The sequence below is a fragment of the Enhydra lutris genome, unplaced genomic scaffold (genome assembly GCF_002288905.1).
Source record: "Enhydra lutris kenyoni isolate GAN:26980312 unplaced genomic scaffold, ASM228890v2 scaffoldscaffold10, whole genome shotgun sequence".
Classification (NCBI taxonomy): Eukaryota; Metazoa; Chordata; class Mammalia; order Carnivora; family Mustelidae; genus Enhydra; species Enhydra lutris.
In genome coordinates, this window is record NW_019154094.1 from 18,741,591 (window position 1) to 18,758,621 (window position 17,031).

General features: G+C 39.9%; 1 protein-coding gene across 2 annotated transcripts in view; it reads left to right on the plus strand.

Annotated features, from left to right (window-relative positions):
• LOC111143893 (protein tyrosine phosphatase, receptor type G) overlaps positions 1-17,031 on the plus strand; it is a 700,723-nt gene that overhangs the window by 170,237 nt on the left and 513,455 nt on the right. For both annotated transcript variants that reach the window (XM_022497940.1, XM_022497941.1), the window contains exon 2: positions 11,000-11,104. In XM_022497940.1, coding sequence (XP_022353648.1) covers positions 11,000-11,104 — 105 coding nt within the window. The remainder of the gene's footprint in view (positions 1-10,999; positions 11,105-17,031) is intronic.

The following is a 17,031-nucleotide window of genomic DNA, read 5'->3' on the forward strand; positions in this document are numbered from 1 at the left end:
TTTTCTATGATTGTACCATGTATGTTTCATTTAATTTTCATATTTGTTTCACCATGCGTATTAATTATAATTTAAATATTTATTGGTTGCCACCCTCCCCAGTGGACTGGAAGCTCTAAGAGGGCAGGAGCAATATAGGGTACATACTGTTGAATGTCTTGATGTAGTAGTACCCTACTGGAGGTAGGGACAGTACATGGAGGGAATATCAATACTTGGCTACATCTTTCCAGACTCCTGGGAAATTATCTTCTCAGCCAGAGGAGTGAAGAGCAGCTTAAGCAGATAGTAAGTGTGAAGATGGAGTAGGAACTTTGCTGACCAGAAGCACAAAGCTCTGGGCAATAGATAGCTACCAGCCCCTGAGTATCCAGGCTGGCCACATTCAAGTGGTATCTTTAACATGGCTCTAGAAGACACAGGTTTCTAGGTTTACTAAGCCAGTCAGATCTGTCTCCACCATGATTGGTATCTTAAGCAGAGGAGTGTCATGGTTGGAGTACCCTCTGTATTTCATCCTCAAGCCCAGGATTTAGGGCTTCTGCCTACTATGTGTTTTCTACAATCTCCCATGGTTGTGTATTCTCTTGGTGAGTATTTTTGTCATTGTGCACATTTTGCTAGGGTTGGTAGATGTGGCATGGTTTGGAAATAGGCACCTAGTAATACTTGTCAGTTTTTTTTGTCCATTTCTTTTTGTTCTGTAAAAAAAATACCCATCTCCTTCAATGTTTTTCATTTTATATTTCAGAGGGACTGGGTGTGAATAATGACTCAACTATATCAAAGACCCAAGTTATGAAGTTTATCCTTTATTTCTCCAGTATAAACATTTATTAGGCAGTCACAGTGACAGATTTTAAACAAAAGAAAATATGAATGAAGAGAATTTAGTAATCTGTATCACTTTGTTTCCCTAACTCAAATTGTAACTTAATATTTATTTCTGCTTGACTAGAAGTAACTTTCTTTTTTATAGACAATGACCAATGTTTATATAATTGTAATTGAATATTCTCCACATCATGTTAGAAAAATCACTCTATTTTTCTGTTTGTATTATTGCAACGTGATTTTATCTTAGACATTCACCAGTAGTGGTGGTAAAAGTAGCCTAGACAACTTCTTTCTTTCAAAATTATTATGTTTTTAGAGGCATCTGGTGGGCTCAGTCAGAAGAGCATGTTAAGACTTGATTCTGAGGTTTTGAGTTCAGGCCCCACAGTGGGTGTAGAACTAACATTTAAAAAAATAATAAAAATTACTATGTTCTTAGGGACGCCTGGGTGGTTCAGTTGGTTAAGCTTCTGCCTTCGACTCAGGTCATGATCTTGGGGTCCTGGGATGGAGTCCCATGTCAGGCTCCTAGCTCTGCGGGGAGTCTGCTTCTCCCTCTGCCTGCCGCTCCCCCTGCTTTTGGATGCTCCCTCTCTCTCTTTCTCAAATAAATAAATAAAATCTTTTAAAAAACCTTTATTATTATTATTTTTTAATATTTATTTATTTGACAGGGACACAGCGAGAGAGGGAATGCAAGCAGGGGGAGTGGGAGAGGGAGAAGCAGTCTCCTTGCTGAGCAGGGAGCCCAATGTGGGGCTCTATCCCAGGACTCTGGGATAATGACCTGAGCTGAAGACAGATGCTTGATGACTGAGCCACCCAGGCACCCCAAAATAAACTTGCCTTTAAAAAATAATACTATGATTTTGGTTTTCCGAGGCCCATGTAGAAGATTTGTTTTTTACTTTTGAGTAGAGCTCAAAAGTAGGAGCTCTTAGTTCACAGATGTTTTTATGAGTCCTAAACTTGAATTTTGTGAAGAACAGTTGTAGTACTGTGTTAATTTTGTAGGTTTGAGAGTAATACCTGATTCAGGGCTTTGTGTTCTTGGGCAAGTTATATACATTTTCTGAGTGTAAGCCACAAGATTATTATTGGAGGAATTACATAAGCCATTATATTGATGGTACTTTTAGTAGTGTCTGCCTCATAGGCAATAAGGGAGTTAGCGAAGAATTTCTCATTGGGTAAGGCCATGGGTGGCAAATTCAGAGGGCTGTAGGGACTTGATAGGAAATATAAATGATAAAGTAGGACTGGGTGGGGTTATGAGTCTTCTTGAAAGAGCTACTTGCTATTCATCTAGCATTTTGGTGCAATCAAAGCCCAGATCTCATTAAAAAATACAGATATTGGGGTTCACTCTAGATTTTCCCATGCTGGCAACCAGTTACACACAGGCACACACACACACACACCCCCATACCATACCATGTCATACTATATCATAGATTGAACAACATATTTGGAGGTATCAAGGGACGGCTGTACTCAGCGTGGTGGCCACCAGGGTGAAATCTCTGATCTATATTTGCCAGTTTCGTTGGTCATTAAGGATTCAAAGTGATGGTGCAGCTACAAAATTGACGTACAGATTTGTGGCTGTTGACATCTCCACAGCCCTATCTGTGACTAACCCTTGTTTTCTTGATAATCAAAGAATCAAAGGACTTGATTCTTGGAGAACCAAACAGAGTTGATTGATTTATTTTAGTCTGATGTTGTAGAATATTTGAAGCCAGGAGCCCAATTCTATTTTGGAAGTATGGCTCTGAGGAAGAGTGAACTGTGGTATTTTTTGAATTTTTATGACAAATTTCTCATTAGCCCCTTTCTAAATCAGTTTTCTAAGTGTACTTCTTCTTGGACTTGTTGGGAAGCATCTATTTTTATTTCTGAAGTTTTTAAGCTAGGATATAGTTAATAGCAGAAGGATTTCTTTAATTTTTTGACTCTTTTAGTCTTGTCTGATTAAAAAAAATAGATTTGGTCTTTTGTAATCAGTGTTATTTTAGAGTTAATTCACAAGGAGAAGTTCAGTCTTTTGCTTCTCTTCCTGACTCAAGCAGTCATTTCTACCACCTTTTTTGTGTTCTTTTTTCCCCTAGGATACTACATTGCTATGTGATTCCTCTTTGCCTTGAATTACATTCTGTTTTTCTTAAAAAAAAAAAAAAAAAAAAAGTCATGGCTCTGTACTAGGTCTCTTTATCACTTTAGATGATGCAAAAAAAACCCCATATATATATATTTTTGTAGCTGGGACAATAGGTACATTTGAATATGATGAAATAGGTAATCTACTATAATATACTCTATTGTGTTTGAGGTTAGCTCAGTATCACAAACAACTGGAGGGACCATTTGTAATGCAGTAGTTACAAAGGAATGTACTTCTTGATTCTACTTTTTGTGACACTCACTAAGTACATTTTACTACGATTAATTGGAATACAGGCACAAAGGAGATGAGAGGCTGATCAGAATATTTAATTACCTTAACTATGATTTGATACTTTTGCCCATTGTAGGCACAAAAAAGATAAAGATTTATTCATTTTAGACTATTGTGTGGGATTTAATGTTCTTAAGTGCTCTTTAAAATTCAGAGAAAATTATGCTTGTTAGAGATTTTGCCATCCTTGAGGGATCTTTAATTTGTTTGTTGTATGAGCAGTTATAATAGATATAAACAGCCCGCTTAACTGCTTGCCTGCCATTCTGGAAATATGCATTCTGAATGTGAGTGCCTCTACTTATTTTTAGTGGGCTTATTTTTGGCAGTAACTCTGGCAGAGAACTAGGACTCTTCATATGAGAGCCAGTTCATCCATCATCTTAATTTGCATTCTGGCACTAGGAAACCGGAATGTCTTTGTTCTGATGTTTTCAGTTTTGGATGGAAGCTGACCAGTTCTTCTAGGCTTCTAAGTCCTTTGGAATGACCTAGAACTGGACATACAGTTGAGTGGAAATACCCTCAAGTGTTACTCTACTATTTTGCTTTGGGTACAGGATGTATGAGATCATGTTACAGATGGAACTCTGGGCTCTTCTCATCATAAACTTACTCTGGTGTCACCTCTGCCATACAGCTACTTTCCCTTATAGGGGATCCTTACATAGCTGGTATCAAATAGACATGGTTGGTTCCATGTGGTAAGGTAAAAACAGTAATGTGAGGGAATGCTGTGGGTGTGTTGAAATGCGTAGCGACCGTGTTGTCTTTCTTTCTCGGTGGGCATCTTAGACTTCCACTCATTTCCAGATACACAGATGCATATGCGAATGTACTACCTTTGTCAAAAAAACAAGCCATTAGTTGTATTCTGTAGTTTCATTTCACACATTTGCAATTTTGGAAGAAGACTATTTTCCATTGTTACATAACTGTGTTTAGTGTTATCCCATGTAGATTCATTGACCCTCCTCTCGGACAGGGGAGCCTAAGAAAAGATGCTCTGTCGAGAATGTTATATAATGTAGTGTTTAGAGGGGCTGGTCTCTCTGTAGGAAAAATGTTGAGCCTGCAGATTAACACAGTAGAGTTCAGACAGCTTGAAGCTCTGTCTTTATTTGCCTCAAGTCAAAATTTCTGTGAAACACTGGGAGTCAAGATTACACAGAATCTCCTGAAGATACAGTTAAGGCAGATGGGATACACATCTGCTTTTATATTCCCAGAATACAAACATTTATTGTTATAAACTATGTCCGGTGGCTCTGGGAAATTAAATCATGCACATAGGAAACAGTTTCGTTGATATCTTCAGTGGTAGGTAACTCTTAGGATATTTTTATAGCAAAGGATTGGGGCTTTGGGTCTGGAAACATTTTTATCTTTTTTGCTTCAGGCTGGAAATGAGGTAGGCTCCAGAGAAGTTCTGAGAGGTGGTAGAGTTTATGAAATCTCCCTGATGAAAATACCTGTCACTCATTTCTCTCTCTGCATAGCAACCAATGTGACTTAAGCTTCCTCCTGCTGAGCGAGGCATAAGCATCATTGGCTAGTTAATGCTATTGGTTTTGAAATCTCCACTTTCATCCTGTCAAAATTGAGAGGTTCCAATTCTCCTGGATGATGGGAGTAGCTGGGTGTTAACTTTCTAAACTCATTTTATTATTATACACTTCAGAACAGGCTGCCCTGGTTTGATATTCCTCATGCCCAGGTGTGTTAGGGGTGTGTGTGTGTGTGTGTGTGTGTGTGTGTGTTTTGGCGTGTTGGTTAAAGCCACACTGACTGAAGACTACCTCTTTTTGTGGGGGAATCTACAGCCTCGTGCACTCTTGGACGTCCTTTGTGCCTTCTACACTTGTTCCGTCACTATGATCCCAGTTCCTTAAAGCATTATCACAACACTAAAAGCCTTCCTGAGCTTTCTGCTGACAGATGACTTCAGCTTCATTAACCATACTAGTCTTGGTGCTGTAGAACTTGATAGAATATATGTTTGTGTAACACCAGCTCCTCCCTCTTGTTAGTCACACGATAACCATAGGCAGATTTATACTTACTGTCTATTCTAAAGATTGAAAATACATATTTTCATAAGCATGCTCCATTTTTAATTGTGTAATTAAGTTGCTGACATAAGCAAGTATGCAATTTCACATTAAGGTAAAGATCTGTAAAGGCATGCATTTGCATAATTTAATTTTCTGCACAGAAGATACTGAAAATCAATAGCATGATTCATAGCCTTACCATATCATTGCCATGCTGCTGTTGGTTGGCTGTTAGAGTTTAGAAGAGTACAGAGAGTATTAAAATTGATTGAATTTGGTGTGCTGAGTCTGTATCTTTACTTGGGAACCACAGATTGTTTCATTTTGCAAATCTGTGCTCCTTGCCAATAAAATATTATGTTGCTTAATATACTCATTAATATACTTAATATACTCAGTATACTTAATATACTCAGTTGCTTAATATACTCAAAAATATACATTTTTTTGACTGCAGTTCAAAGAATTTCTGAAAGTTGTTCTTAAAAAATACCTTATTATATGCTTAAAATACATTTGAGGAGGGGGCTAAAAATTTTGTTTTGTTTCAAATGATGCAAGTTTCATTTGTACATGATTATGTTCGTAAGGAAAAAGAAATTACACATTACTGCTCTGGATGGAGTAAAAGGGAAAACCAGATATAGTTATCTTTAACGAATAGTTTTGAGTCTCAGAGAAATCTGGTGCCAGGGTGATAAAGTCCTTTGCTTCCCTATTCATTTCTGAGTTGCCTCCCTAAACAGTGGTGTATGAGGTGCTTGGGGATCATTCCTTCCAGCTTCATGTTTCAGATGTTTGCCGTTATGGTGGGTAGGCCGTGACTAGAAAGTGAGACAGTGGGGAGAAGGTTGTGGTTTTGCTTGTGGTTTATATATACACACAGCATACATGCGCACACTCTTAGACCAACACAGACACCATCAGCCTTTATGTTGTTCATGTGTACGTGTATTCATTCACTCATTCATCCATTCATTCACTGATTATTGAATACCCCCCATATTCCAGACTCCATCATGGCTGGGAGGTTGAGATGCTCGTTATCTCCAAGGAGCTTAGAGCCTCTCATCGCTTTGCAGCATGTCCTTCAGAAGCAGAGTTTTTTTGTCCATTCCTCACCTGCTGTGTGCAACCCACATCATACCTCAGTACTTTGGGGGGGGGTGATGAAGAAAGGGATAGCCCACCTTCCTTGGGATGGCCCTGCTCTCTGTGTTACCTCTTGTCCATTGTTCTATGTCCACCCAAACTGCATTCTTCCTTTTGTCCTAAATGAGCTTCCTTTAGACAGTTCTGCCACTCCGTTGAGACCCCTTGTGTCCCAGTATGCTGCATATGGGATGGCTGGGAAAGTAACTGCTCTTTGGGGTGTGGATCCCATTACGATGCCGTGTCAGAGGAGCTCTGATGTTTACCTCCCTTGTTTCTTGAATTGGATATATCTTTGTAGGTTTGCTTTTTGTACTGAGTATTTAGGGAGCTTGGGAAGCTGGCAAGTGTGAGACCCCAAAACCATGGCCTCTGTCAAGTCTAGTTAAAGACTGATGCAGTTGTCATCTAAGGACTTGGAGATTTTCACAGTTCCCTGATGTAGCCCTGGACTCTGTTGCTTTGCTTTTCCAGCGGGATGGGTAACACAGCTGCCCACAGGAAAGCCACTCCAGTGAGAGATGGTGCTGGCAGCCTTTGTCCTCTTTTGTTCCCCAGCCTGGTGTTCTCAAAGGTTCTGGAAAATGAAAAGCACCACCCTTTCAGGAAAGAAAGGGGGACTCATTGTGGAGATCTTGACTCTGGATAAAATCTTTTGTAAAAGGTTTAAATGAATATCCTTGAGGATAACTCCATTCCTCCTTTACTTTTGTTTTTGTGCTTTCTGGTTCAGCTCAGATTTAGCGGACAGTCTGAGGTTGACACCATATTGGTGTGATTTCTGCAGCAACCAGTTCAGCTCTGCCTGGCCAGACTTTTCCCAAGGTTCACTTAGCCTGTCAGGCTCCAGTCTATGAGGGTGAATTGAGAATGTCAAAGTTGAAGGGGACTGTGGGTTGAGCTCAGCAAGGAAGTTTGTGTTTTTTTTTCTTCTTTTTCTTTTTTTTAAAGATTTTATTTATTTATTTGACAGATAGGATCACAAGTAGGCAGAGAGGCAGGCAGAGAGGGAGGAAGGGAAGCAGGCTCCCTGCTGAGCAGGGAACACAATGTGGGGCTCGATCCCAGGACCCTGGAACCATGACGTGAGCTGAAGGCAAAGGTTTTAACCCACTGAGCCACCCAGGCGCCCCAAGTTTGTGTTTTTTTTTTAAATCTCTGGCTTCAAAATAGAATCACCCAGACAACCTTTTTTTTGTTTGTTTGTTTGTTTGTTTTTTAAAGTACCTGTATCCTATGTCGTGGTCCCATCTCAGGTCATCCAATCTGAATCTCTGATGGTAAGGTCTAGGGCATAGATTTTGTTTCTGTTTTTATTTGTTCATTTTGCTTTTGTTTTGTTTTATTTTTAAAGCTTCCAGGTTTGAGTCAGAGCTCTAGTCTGATGATGGCCTTTTATGGAGAAATTGACAATCAGGTGTAGCATAGACTCATTTGAAGGTCATAGACTCATTTGGAGGTCACCTTTAGTGTTATTTGGGGATCTTTTGCATACAAGGGACAAAAAGAGAGTTTTGGCAATCATTGGTTCATGTAAATATAAAGCGTCCCACAGGATCACTTTCAGATTACCTCTGTCATGGGCTTAAATTTTGCTAACAGAATTGATCTATAGATTTTGCTTCCCATGGTGTGGTTACATTTTTGAACTCCTCTGCCGATCTTCTACTTGACCCCCAGCCAGGCTCCTGAGGCTTCAGAATCCTGTCTTAACACTAGCAGAAAGAAAGAAGAATCTCTCTGATTGGCTGACATCCCCATTGCCAATAAGGTCACTTGCCCCAGGGGTATGGTTTACAGCGATTGGCTGGCTTAAGCCAAACAAGGCCCACTGCTGGAGCTGGCAGGGATGGGTTGACCCGACATGGCCATGCACTGCATGACTTGTATAGGTGGGTCGCAGGGTATGATTACTAAAACAGAGTCTCTGCAACAATTTTCTACTATGTTATTAGGTATTAAAAAAACAGTCCTTGCCCACTGCTGAGTTAGTTGCTTGGCTCACAGTGTCTTGTTTTTGTAACAATGCTGTGAAGTTGCTGCTACTTGTAGCTCCATTTAAGAGGCAAGGAAACTGAGGCTCAGCCACGTACCCTAACAGAAGTCGCATTTCCTTGTTCAAGGCAGTGCTTTCTCATGACCTTAATAGAGGATGGATTATTTGGGGATAATTATTTAGAGTGAACTAGCTCTAAGAAACATATTAAACAGATACATAAAAAAGTTTAACGCACGCACGCACAATAAATAAGCTGAACAATTATTTATGTAGCATGCTTTGGTGGAGGAAAAAATAGATTAGGAGTATAGGAGATGGAAAGTTTTGTTTTGGATCCCTAGAAGCTTAGAATGGTCAGTTTCTTGAAGCTCTGCCTGCTCATCTGCAAAATCATAGGATGGACTGGATGGTGGGTACCTAAACCTTCATTATACTTAACAATGACCATGAGCAAACATAAACGTATTTGAATTTTACAAGATTCCTGTTTCCCTCTAAGGGGCCCATGTCTATGGAATATCTTTGTTCTTAGTTCAAGCATTTTTTCCCTTTTAAATCCAGTCTTCGGAGTTGACATGCAAGTATAAAACACAGATCTTCCGCCACTTATGATGGGGTTATGTCCTGAGAAACTCATAAGTTGAAAATATCTTATGGTGAAAATGTATTTAATACACCCAACCTCCTGAATGTCTTAGATTGGCCTAACCTGCCTTAACATGCTCAAAATGTTTACATAAGCTTACGGTTAGGAAAGTCCTCTAACACAAAGCCTAGTTTTATAATACAGTGTTGAGTATCTCATGTAATTCATGGAGTTTGTATGGAATGTGAAAAACACAATGGCTGTATGGGTGCTGATGGTTCTAATTGTGTTGGTGGTTGGCCCTCGTGATCGGTGGGGGGCGGGGGGGCGTTGGCGCTGACTGGGAGCTGTGGGGCCTCTGCTGCCCAGCATCAGGAGAGAGGATCTTACTCTACATATTGTCAGCTCAGGGAAAAGATCCGAATCCAAATTCAAAGTTCGGTTCTCTCTGAATGTGTATCATTTTTTTTTAAAGATTTTATTTATTTATTTAGACAAGCATGCATGAGCAGGGGGGAGGAGCAAGGGAGGGAGGGAGAAACAGACTCCCTGCTGAGTGGGGATCCTGATGCGGTACTGGATCCCAAGATCATCACCTGAGCAGAAGCGAGGTGCTTAACCGCTTGAACCACTCAGGCGCCCAGAATGCATATCATTTTTGTGCCACTGTAAAGTTGAAAAATTGCTAGGTCGTCCATCATAAGTTGGGGACTGTGTACTTCACACGTTTCTTAATTTGCCATCAGGTGACATCATTATCATTACTTGGACTGATTCAGAGTGGTGAATGTACTGTTTTCCTGGTGCCATCTTAATCTTAAATTGAATCTACAGTTCCCCTAACCATTTTCCCCTGCTTTTTAAAAGCACACTTGATTTTGTTTGGGTGCATTTAAATATTAACGTAGACAGCTGGGATGTATTGTGTGTAATTCCATTTCATTTTGGATTCTGGGCATCTGCGGTATTTGTCTTCTTACAAGTCAGTGCATTTGGGTGTGGGCTCATAAGAAAAGAAATTTACATTCATGAACTTGGTGGGAGGGGAGGACCTTGAACACTGTAGCAAGCAGATGGAAGGTCTCTATAATGGCAGAGAAGATTGGATTCATTATGAGTTTTCAAAAAATACATCATTAGAGTTTCTTTTCTGAGCATCATTGGCCTCGTGGGTTTTACGTCTTTAGGTGTAACCTTTGGGTGTAACAGGTAACTCTTTGGGCTTCAAAAGATGTGGAGGACTGGTACTCACCATGGGAAGTCTCCCAGGCCTTAGACTGTGATGCGTTTGGATGGCAGTGGCCCCGGCTCTGATGTAGGCATGCTTATGTTTGGTTCCCTGATGTGCTGCATGCTTACCTGTGTTACCTGGGACCAGTTACTTAGTGTCTCTGAGGCTTAATTCCTCCATCTGCAAAAGAGATAGAATGACCCCTTTTCTCTCTGAGGATCAAGGAAGTCTCAGAGGCCTTTTGCAGATAAGACATAGTCTTATACATGTAGTTGGAACAAAGACCTCCGGTTCTATGTCTTCTACTACTAGTTGTATGACCTTGGGCAAGTTAAAGTTACTTAAATTCTTTAAGGTTCAGTGTGCTTATCAATAGAATGGTCTCGTTATTGGGACCACTGGATCTATTGCTCGGTTGTGTTCTGTAAATCATGTAAGATACAATATATAAAGTTCTTAATGCGTCATGCTTGGCGGCCCAAAGGCTTGTTGTAAGCTACTGTTAATATTAATGTTAATCCTGGTTGTCTTGCTAGGTTATCTTATAGCTGTTCTTCTGCAGAATCTCTTCTATTATCCCTGAGGTCTCTGCTGCTGGGAAGTCATCGGTGGTACGTTAGACACCCTTCCCCTGTCCAGTGGAGTGAAGACTTTGACTCATTGTGCTCTCCCTCTCTTCCAGCCTTGACGGAAGGCTATGTCGGGGCCCTGCACGAGAACAGACACGGCAGCTCAGCGCAGATCCGCCGGCGTAAGGCCTCAGGTGACCCGTACTGGGCCTACTCAGGTGAGTGGATGGGGTCTGGCCAGGCTCACACTGGCCAGTGACCATCCCATTGAGCTCCCTGGAAAGTACTCTTTAAATCGCTTTCACACCCAACCTGTTTGTTCAGACCTTTTGTAGTTCACTAAAAGTTGAAACACTCTACCATGATTTTCCTCAAGGTTATAAGTACCTTAATTTCTCTCTCCCACCTGTTTTCTCAACCTGCTTTTCCTCCTCAATTTGCATTTATTTCTGAACTTTACTTGTTAATGAGTGATTGTACCAAACTTGTAATTTCCTCAAAGACCCAGCCTTTTCCGTCTTTTCAGTGGCTGTGATTTCAGAAAGCAGAAAATAGAAGGCTAGTCTTGAGCTGCTTAATGTCTGCTAAATATTACAAAGCGTCACATATCAAAATGATCTATTATGCTTTAATCTAAAAAAATGCAACTTTATTTTCAAATCAGATCTTGTTAGTTGAATATATTTCAGCCCTCTCTGATATTCTGCAGTTCTTTTCATTTTTGCTTTTAAACGTACAGCCTTCCAGGCACTGAAGACCGAGAGCATTGTAAAAGCTATGTTGAATATTACATTGCAAATAATTTTCTTACATTCTGAGGGGGCAGAAATGAAGGCCTATAAGAATATATAGATGGTTCTGGATTATGTTCCCAACAACTACCAAAAATATGATAGGTGGCTTATTATTTCTAGAAGAGATTTTGATGCTCCAATATATATGGAAAATGTAGCTAATTACAGAGGAATGGTTGAGGAAGATAGACCACTTTGGAAATTACTTTGGCACTAAATAATTCAAATAATTTGTCTGAAAAGGCTTGAAGGCATGGGGTATTAGCATTAATAATAAATCTGTGTTTATGCAGTGTCATTGCATATAGAATTGAGAGGCATTCTTTTCATAATGATGCTCTGGTTTTAAATCCTGAATTTCCACCTGCAAATCTTGTTAAATTTATGTCAGTGTAAAATTTATAGGCTTGATCTTTAATTACACCTTATCTATTGGCTTTTTGCATCCTTTTGTCTATTGATAAATCTCCTGCCCCTATCGGGAGAATAGCCTATCTGTTTTGTTTTGCAAGGAACAGATAGTGATTCTGAAGTCTTCCATCACACCCAACTCCTTGTGATTAGAATTATCTAATTAGAGCCTTTTTGTCACCATTTCTGATAAATGAAGGGAATAGTGAGATGAAGGCCAAAATTACATATATATATATATAGCTTCTTGCCAAGAAAACTGAAGAAAATTTATCATTTTGTTCTCAGTGGCTCTGATATCAGTTAGGAAGAGGCATAAAGTGGCCTGCTATTTACAGTTCATCAATTTAGAATAACAATGCTGTTAGTCAGGAAATTGGAAGTTATATCCCATCAGCATCTCCAGTTGCAAATGGCAGTGAAGAAATGAAAGTCCTAAAACTTTTCCCATTACTCAGTTAAGAATGGACATAAGTGGTAAGGTCTTTGGTATAGAGCAATTGTTGATATCCTTAACTCTGGTGGACTTAATGAGTGTCTATTTCACATTTCTGGAATGCATTTCTGGAATGGATTTGAGAACTGCCCCTCCAGGTATAAGGGCTAGTAGTTCAGCCACAGGCTTTGGCACCCTTTTCTGTAAAAAACCAGACAGTAAATATCTTAGTATTTGCTGGGTGTGTGTTTTCTCTTGCAACTACTCAACTTTGCCAGTATGTGCAAAGGCAGCCATGGATGATGCTAGACTAGCTGCTGGGTTTCCATAAAAATGTATTTATGAACACTGAAATTGGAATTGTGTATAGTTTTCATACTTCTTTTTGACTTCTTTTTCCAGTCATTTAAAAATACAAAAACCATTCTTCTTAGGCTATATTAAAACAGGTGGCCTGTTAGATAGGGTCCACAGGCTATAGTTTGTCAACCTCTCTCCTAGTTGATTTTTTTTTTCTGGATGGGATGGAATGTCACATGAGGAATCCCCCGGAAGGATATAGGCTGGTTTGGAAGAACCATTGAAGTCATTTGCTTGAGGGTAGAATGGAGAAAATGAAGCATAAAAGGAGAAGAAAAGAATGAGATAGGTATCAATTGATGGTACATGGTCCTCATGCTTTCAACTGTTTTTCCTAAAAATTCCACAGTATCAGTGGTTGCTTCACCCCAACATGGTGGAATAGTGATTCTCATGTCAACAAGACTTAGGGTCCGTCAGAGACCCTCCTTAGCACTCAGCCAATAGACGAAGACCAGGAAGGAAGGCATTGTTACCTGTCACTTTTGACACTTCAGACCAAGGCCTTGAAATCACAACAGACCAGATTTGGCTCTTAGCTGCAGACACATATACCTCTAGGCCTAAATGCTGCCTGAAAAGTGGGGCTGCCGAAAAAAAAGGCCCTTTGTTTGTAGAGGAAATTATTTCTAAATTTTGCAGAAGTGAGCCAGGCCGTTTCCGAAAGATGGGTTTGATGGTCCACATTTTAATTTCATACCTCTAGTTCCCAGATTTATCTTACTTCCTCCTAAGATAATATTGGTGTTTTGGGGATATGGTATGTGAGAGTACAAATTTTGAAGTCATATGGGCTGTAGCTCAAATATAAGTTTTATCTCATAACATCTTTTGGATGTTGGGAGGACATTTAATTCCCTGGAGATTCAGTGTCTCCATCTTTGAGACGGGGATGATTAACAGCACTTCCCACATAGAGCTGTTTTGGGAATGAAATGAGATGATTCATGTGAAAAAGGTAACAGAGGCTCTTGCATCAGGTATCTAATATTCCTGCTGTTTTAGATACTGTTATTACTTTTGCTGCTGTTGATGTTGTTACGAGGATTCTCAGTGGGTAATTATGATGTCCAATGGGTGGGCACTAGGTTATCCTATATTAAACAAACTATATTAAACCCTATTTTAAGCAAACTATATTAAACAAACTATGCTCAAGTTCAGAACTTGGCAGGCGATACACACCAGTGCTGTTTTTGTGAATAAAGTTTTATTGAAACACAACCGGGCCCATTCCTTTGGGCATTGTCTATGGCTGCTTTTGTGCTAGGGTTGAGCAGTTGCTACAGACATTGACCAAAAAGCCTAGAATATTTTTATCTGACTCCTAGGAGAAGAGGTTTACCAATTCTTGCTTGCATTGAGGTCACTTGGGTTTTCGAGCAGATGTTAGCCTGACTCATAAACCGAATTGTTCAGAGATTTGGAAAATGTCATTTGTTTTTTGTTGTTGTTGTTTTTGTTTTTGTTTTATTCCCCCCGCCCTGCATTTTCTCTTGAGCTGGAAGAGGACCACATCTCCTAGTTAGCATTCAGAGTGAGTTGGGTGATCCTGCTTTTGGAAAGGACTTGGGAAGAACAGAGATTGGAGTGGAGTTGGGTGTGCTCTAGGAGATGGGTGGGTGTTGGTGGTTCTGGGGCCCCCTGACCCTCAGTGACTGTGTGTCCTACTCATTAGGTTGCCTTTGTGTGGATGGGGTTCGGTGCCTGATGCTGACCTAGTTATCCCACTGGCATCCCCCACCCCCACCCCCCAGTCACTTGAGGATAGTTACAGAAGTTTTCAAGGTGTGGATAGCTTATATTTAGGATATTGTCACAACAGTAGTTCATCAATATTAGTGTAACTTTTACATTAGGACTAACCATGTTATTTCAGTTTGTCTGTATCACTTCAGATAACGCACACCCCCTCATTATATTTGAGATGGTAAAATCTTTACTTCTGTAGGCTTATTAGGCAATGCTGTTGTGAACACCTACAGTTCTGGCATAGAGGACTGTTCGTTGAGGAGTGGAAATATGTGCTCTGGTTCCGTTGGGATCACCTGAAGATTGTTATCTCTCTGGTTCTTCATTTTGTCTACTGTAAAAAACGGAGGTCATGATATCTGAATTCAATGTGAAAGTATCATGCATAAGGCATTGAAGTGGAAATAAAAGTAAGATATTATTATTGTTAACTGTTAATGATAGCTTTGTAATTTCAAGATTACTTTATGTCTTTGGGTTTATTTTCCTTATTCCAAGACAGGGAAGAGAGGGGAAAGACCTCTTTATATATTTCATACAGAATTATGCTGAAAAAAAAAAAAAAAAAGAAAACCAATAGATGCAGAAGATTTTCTCGTTGGAAATATTAAAACAATTTTTCTATTAGTTTTACTTGACTAAGACACAGGTATTTTTCTTTGTTACCTGAAGTGATGACAGCTCATGAATTTTGGAATTTGCCCAGAACTTCTGTAACTATTACACAAAAAGTAACAAATGCTAGGTAGGTCATTGTTGCCGGAAAGGGAAATAAGAAACGAATCTGGAGCAAGTTCAAGGGGAAATTGGAGGCATTTCTATAAAGCTATCTGTTTCTTCTCCTCCCCTCAGAGACTTGGAAAAAAAGCAGGTTGTGGTTTCTCCTCCCAATCTTTTTTTTTTAATTCCCCCATTTGGTTTTCTGCATTTCAAATAATCAATATCTCATGTTCTTTCCTTATAGAAAGACTCTAGGAATTGGTACAAGGGGTCTAGTTCTCCAACACTGAGACCTGTTACGACAAGAATTCCCTGTAAGAAGTGTCTGGTGGTATGCTGAGTAGAAGCCAAGCAGGATTAGTCTAAGAGGCATTCCAGCTGTGGTCAGGACATTGTAGGAGGAGACCTCCAAGGTCCCTTTTAATTGTCCCGGGCTTGATGACTTGCTCAGTTGTAAAATGGAGATAAAAAGGCCGTACCTTGCTGGATGGCTTTGAGGATTAGAGGAGACTTATGTAAGCACCTGGTGGAATTCTTGGTGGAATTATGTAAGCACCTGGTGGAATTCCACTCTGGAGTGGAATACGTATTACCCATTTGGCTCTTAATTATATGCCAGCCCACTACATTATTCATATAAACATCTTATTTTATAATGTGTGTGCATGTGTGTATGTGGTGCACGTAGGTGTATGTTTCATTTTCCCTGCTACATGTCCAATACTTGAAGACAAGGATTATAGTTTATAATTCGTTGTTTTTTTTTTTCCTGCTCTGTGTCAGAGTGCCTTATTTTGTGCATATTTAGTACATATTTTTTCAAGTGGGTGAATGGATGTACGGATAAATGAACTCATGTCAGAGTCTTGGCTTGAGAACTCACTCGGGATCCTGCCATGAAATTCAGATAAAGCAGTGGGCGATTTACAAAAGGTTTCACCACTGGATCCTTTTAAGTAATCAGCCCCCCTGGTGAACTTACTATATAATTAAATTCCTAAAATATAATTTCCATGCTTATTTTTAATTGTGTCTATAAAGGGTAAAGCAAAATATACATGCCTGTAGAAGTCTGCCTTTGTCCCGAGAACAATGGAAGCCATCGTAGAACCTCAGAGTTTGATATTAATATTGTATTATTTGCTCTTCTAATACCTTCTTTGAAGTTTCTTAAGTGAATCATTTCCCTAGAAACACTGCATTTGCAATAGCGAGCTTTTGCTCTGATGGCACCATACCACTGGGGAGGAATCAGTCTTGAGATTCATTTTCCCAAGTCCCAGCTCGAAGTTACCTCCACTTCGAGCCTAGTCTGACCCCTCGTTCCCTTTTCAGTCTCCACCCCACCTTGTTTTTTTAACAGTTAATTTCTCTTTCCTCTATAATTCCCTATTGCTCTATTTACTGCTGTAAGTTGAAGATACTAACTTATTTACTGAACACACTTATTGATTGCTTACTGTATGCAAGGTGTTGTACTGTAATGGGAGGGGTCAGAGAAGCTCCCAGAATTGCTGCTACTAGATCCTAGACATTAAACATGGGCAGGTGTGTGCCAGGATGTGCGGAGGCCTTGAGACCTTAAAATGATCTGGCAGTGACCGGGGAACTCAAAGGAACTCAGTAAATATAGAGCATATGGTAGGGCAGAGAAAGTTGAGGGAATAATGCA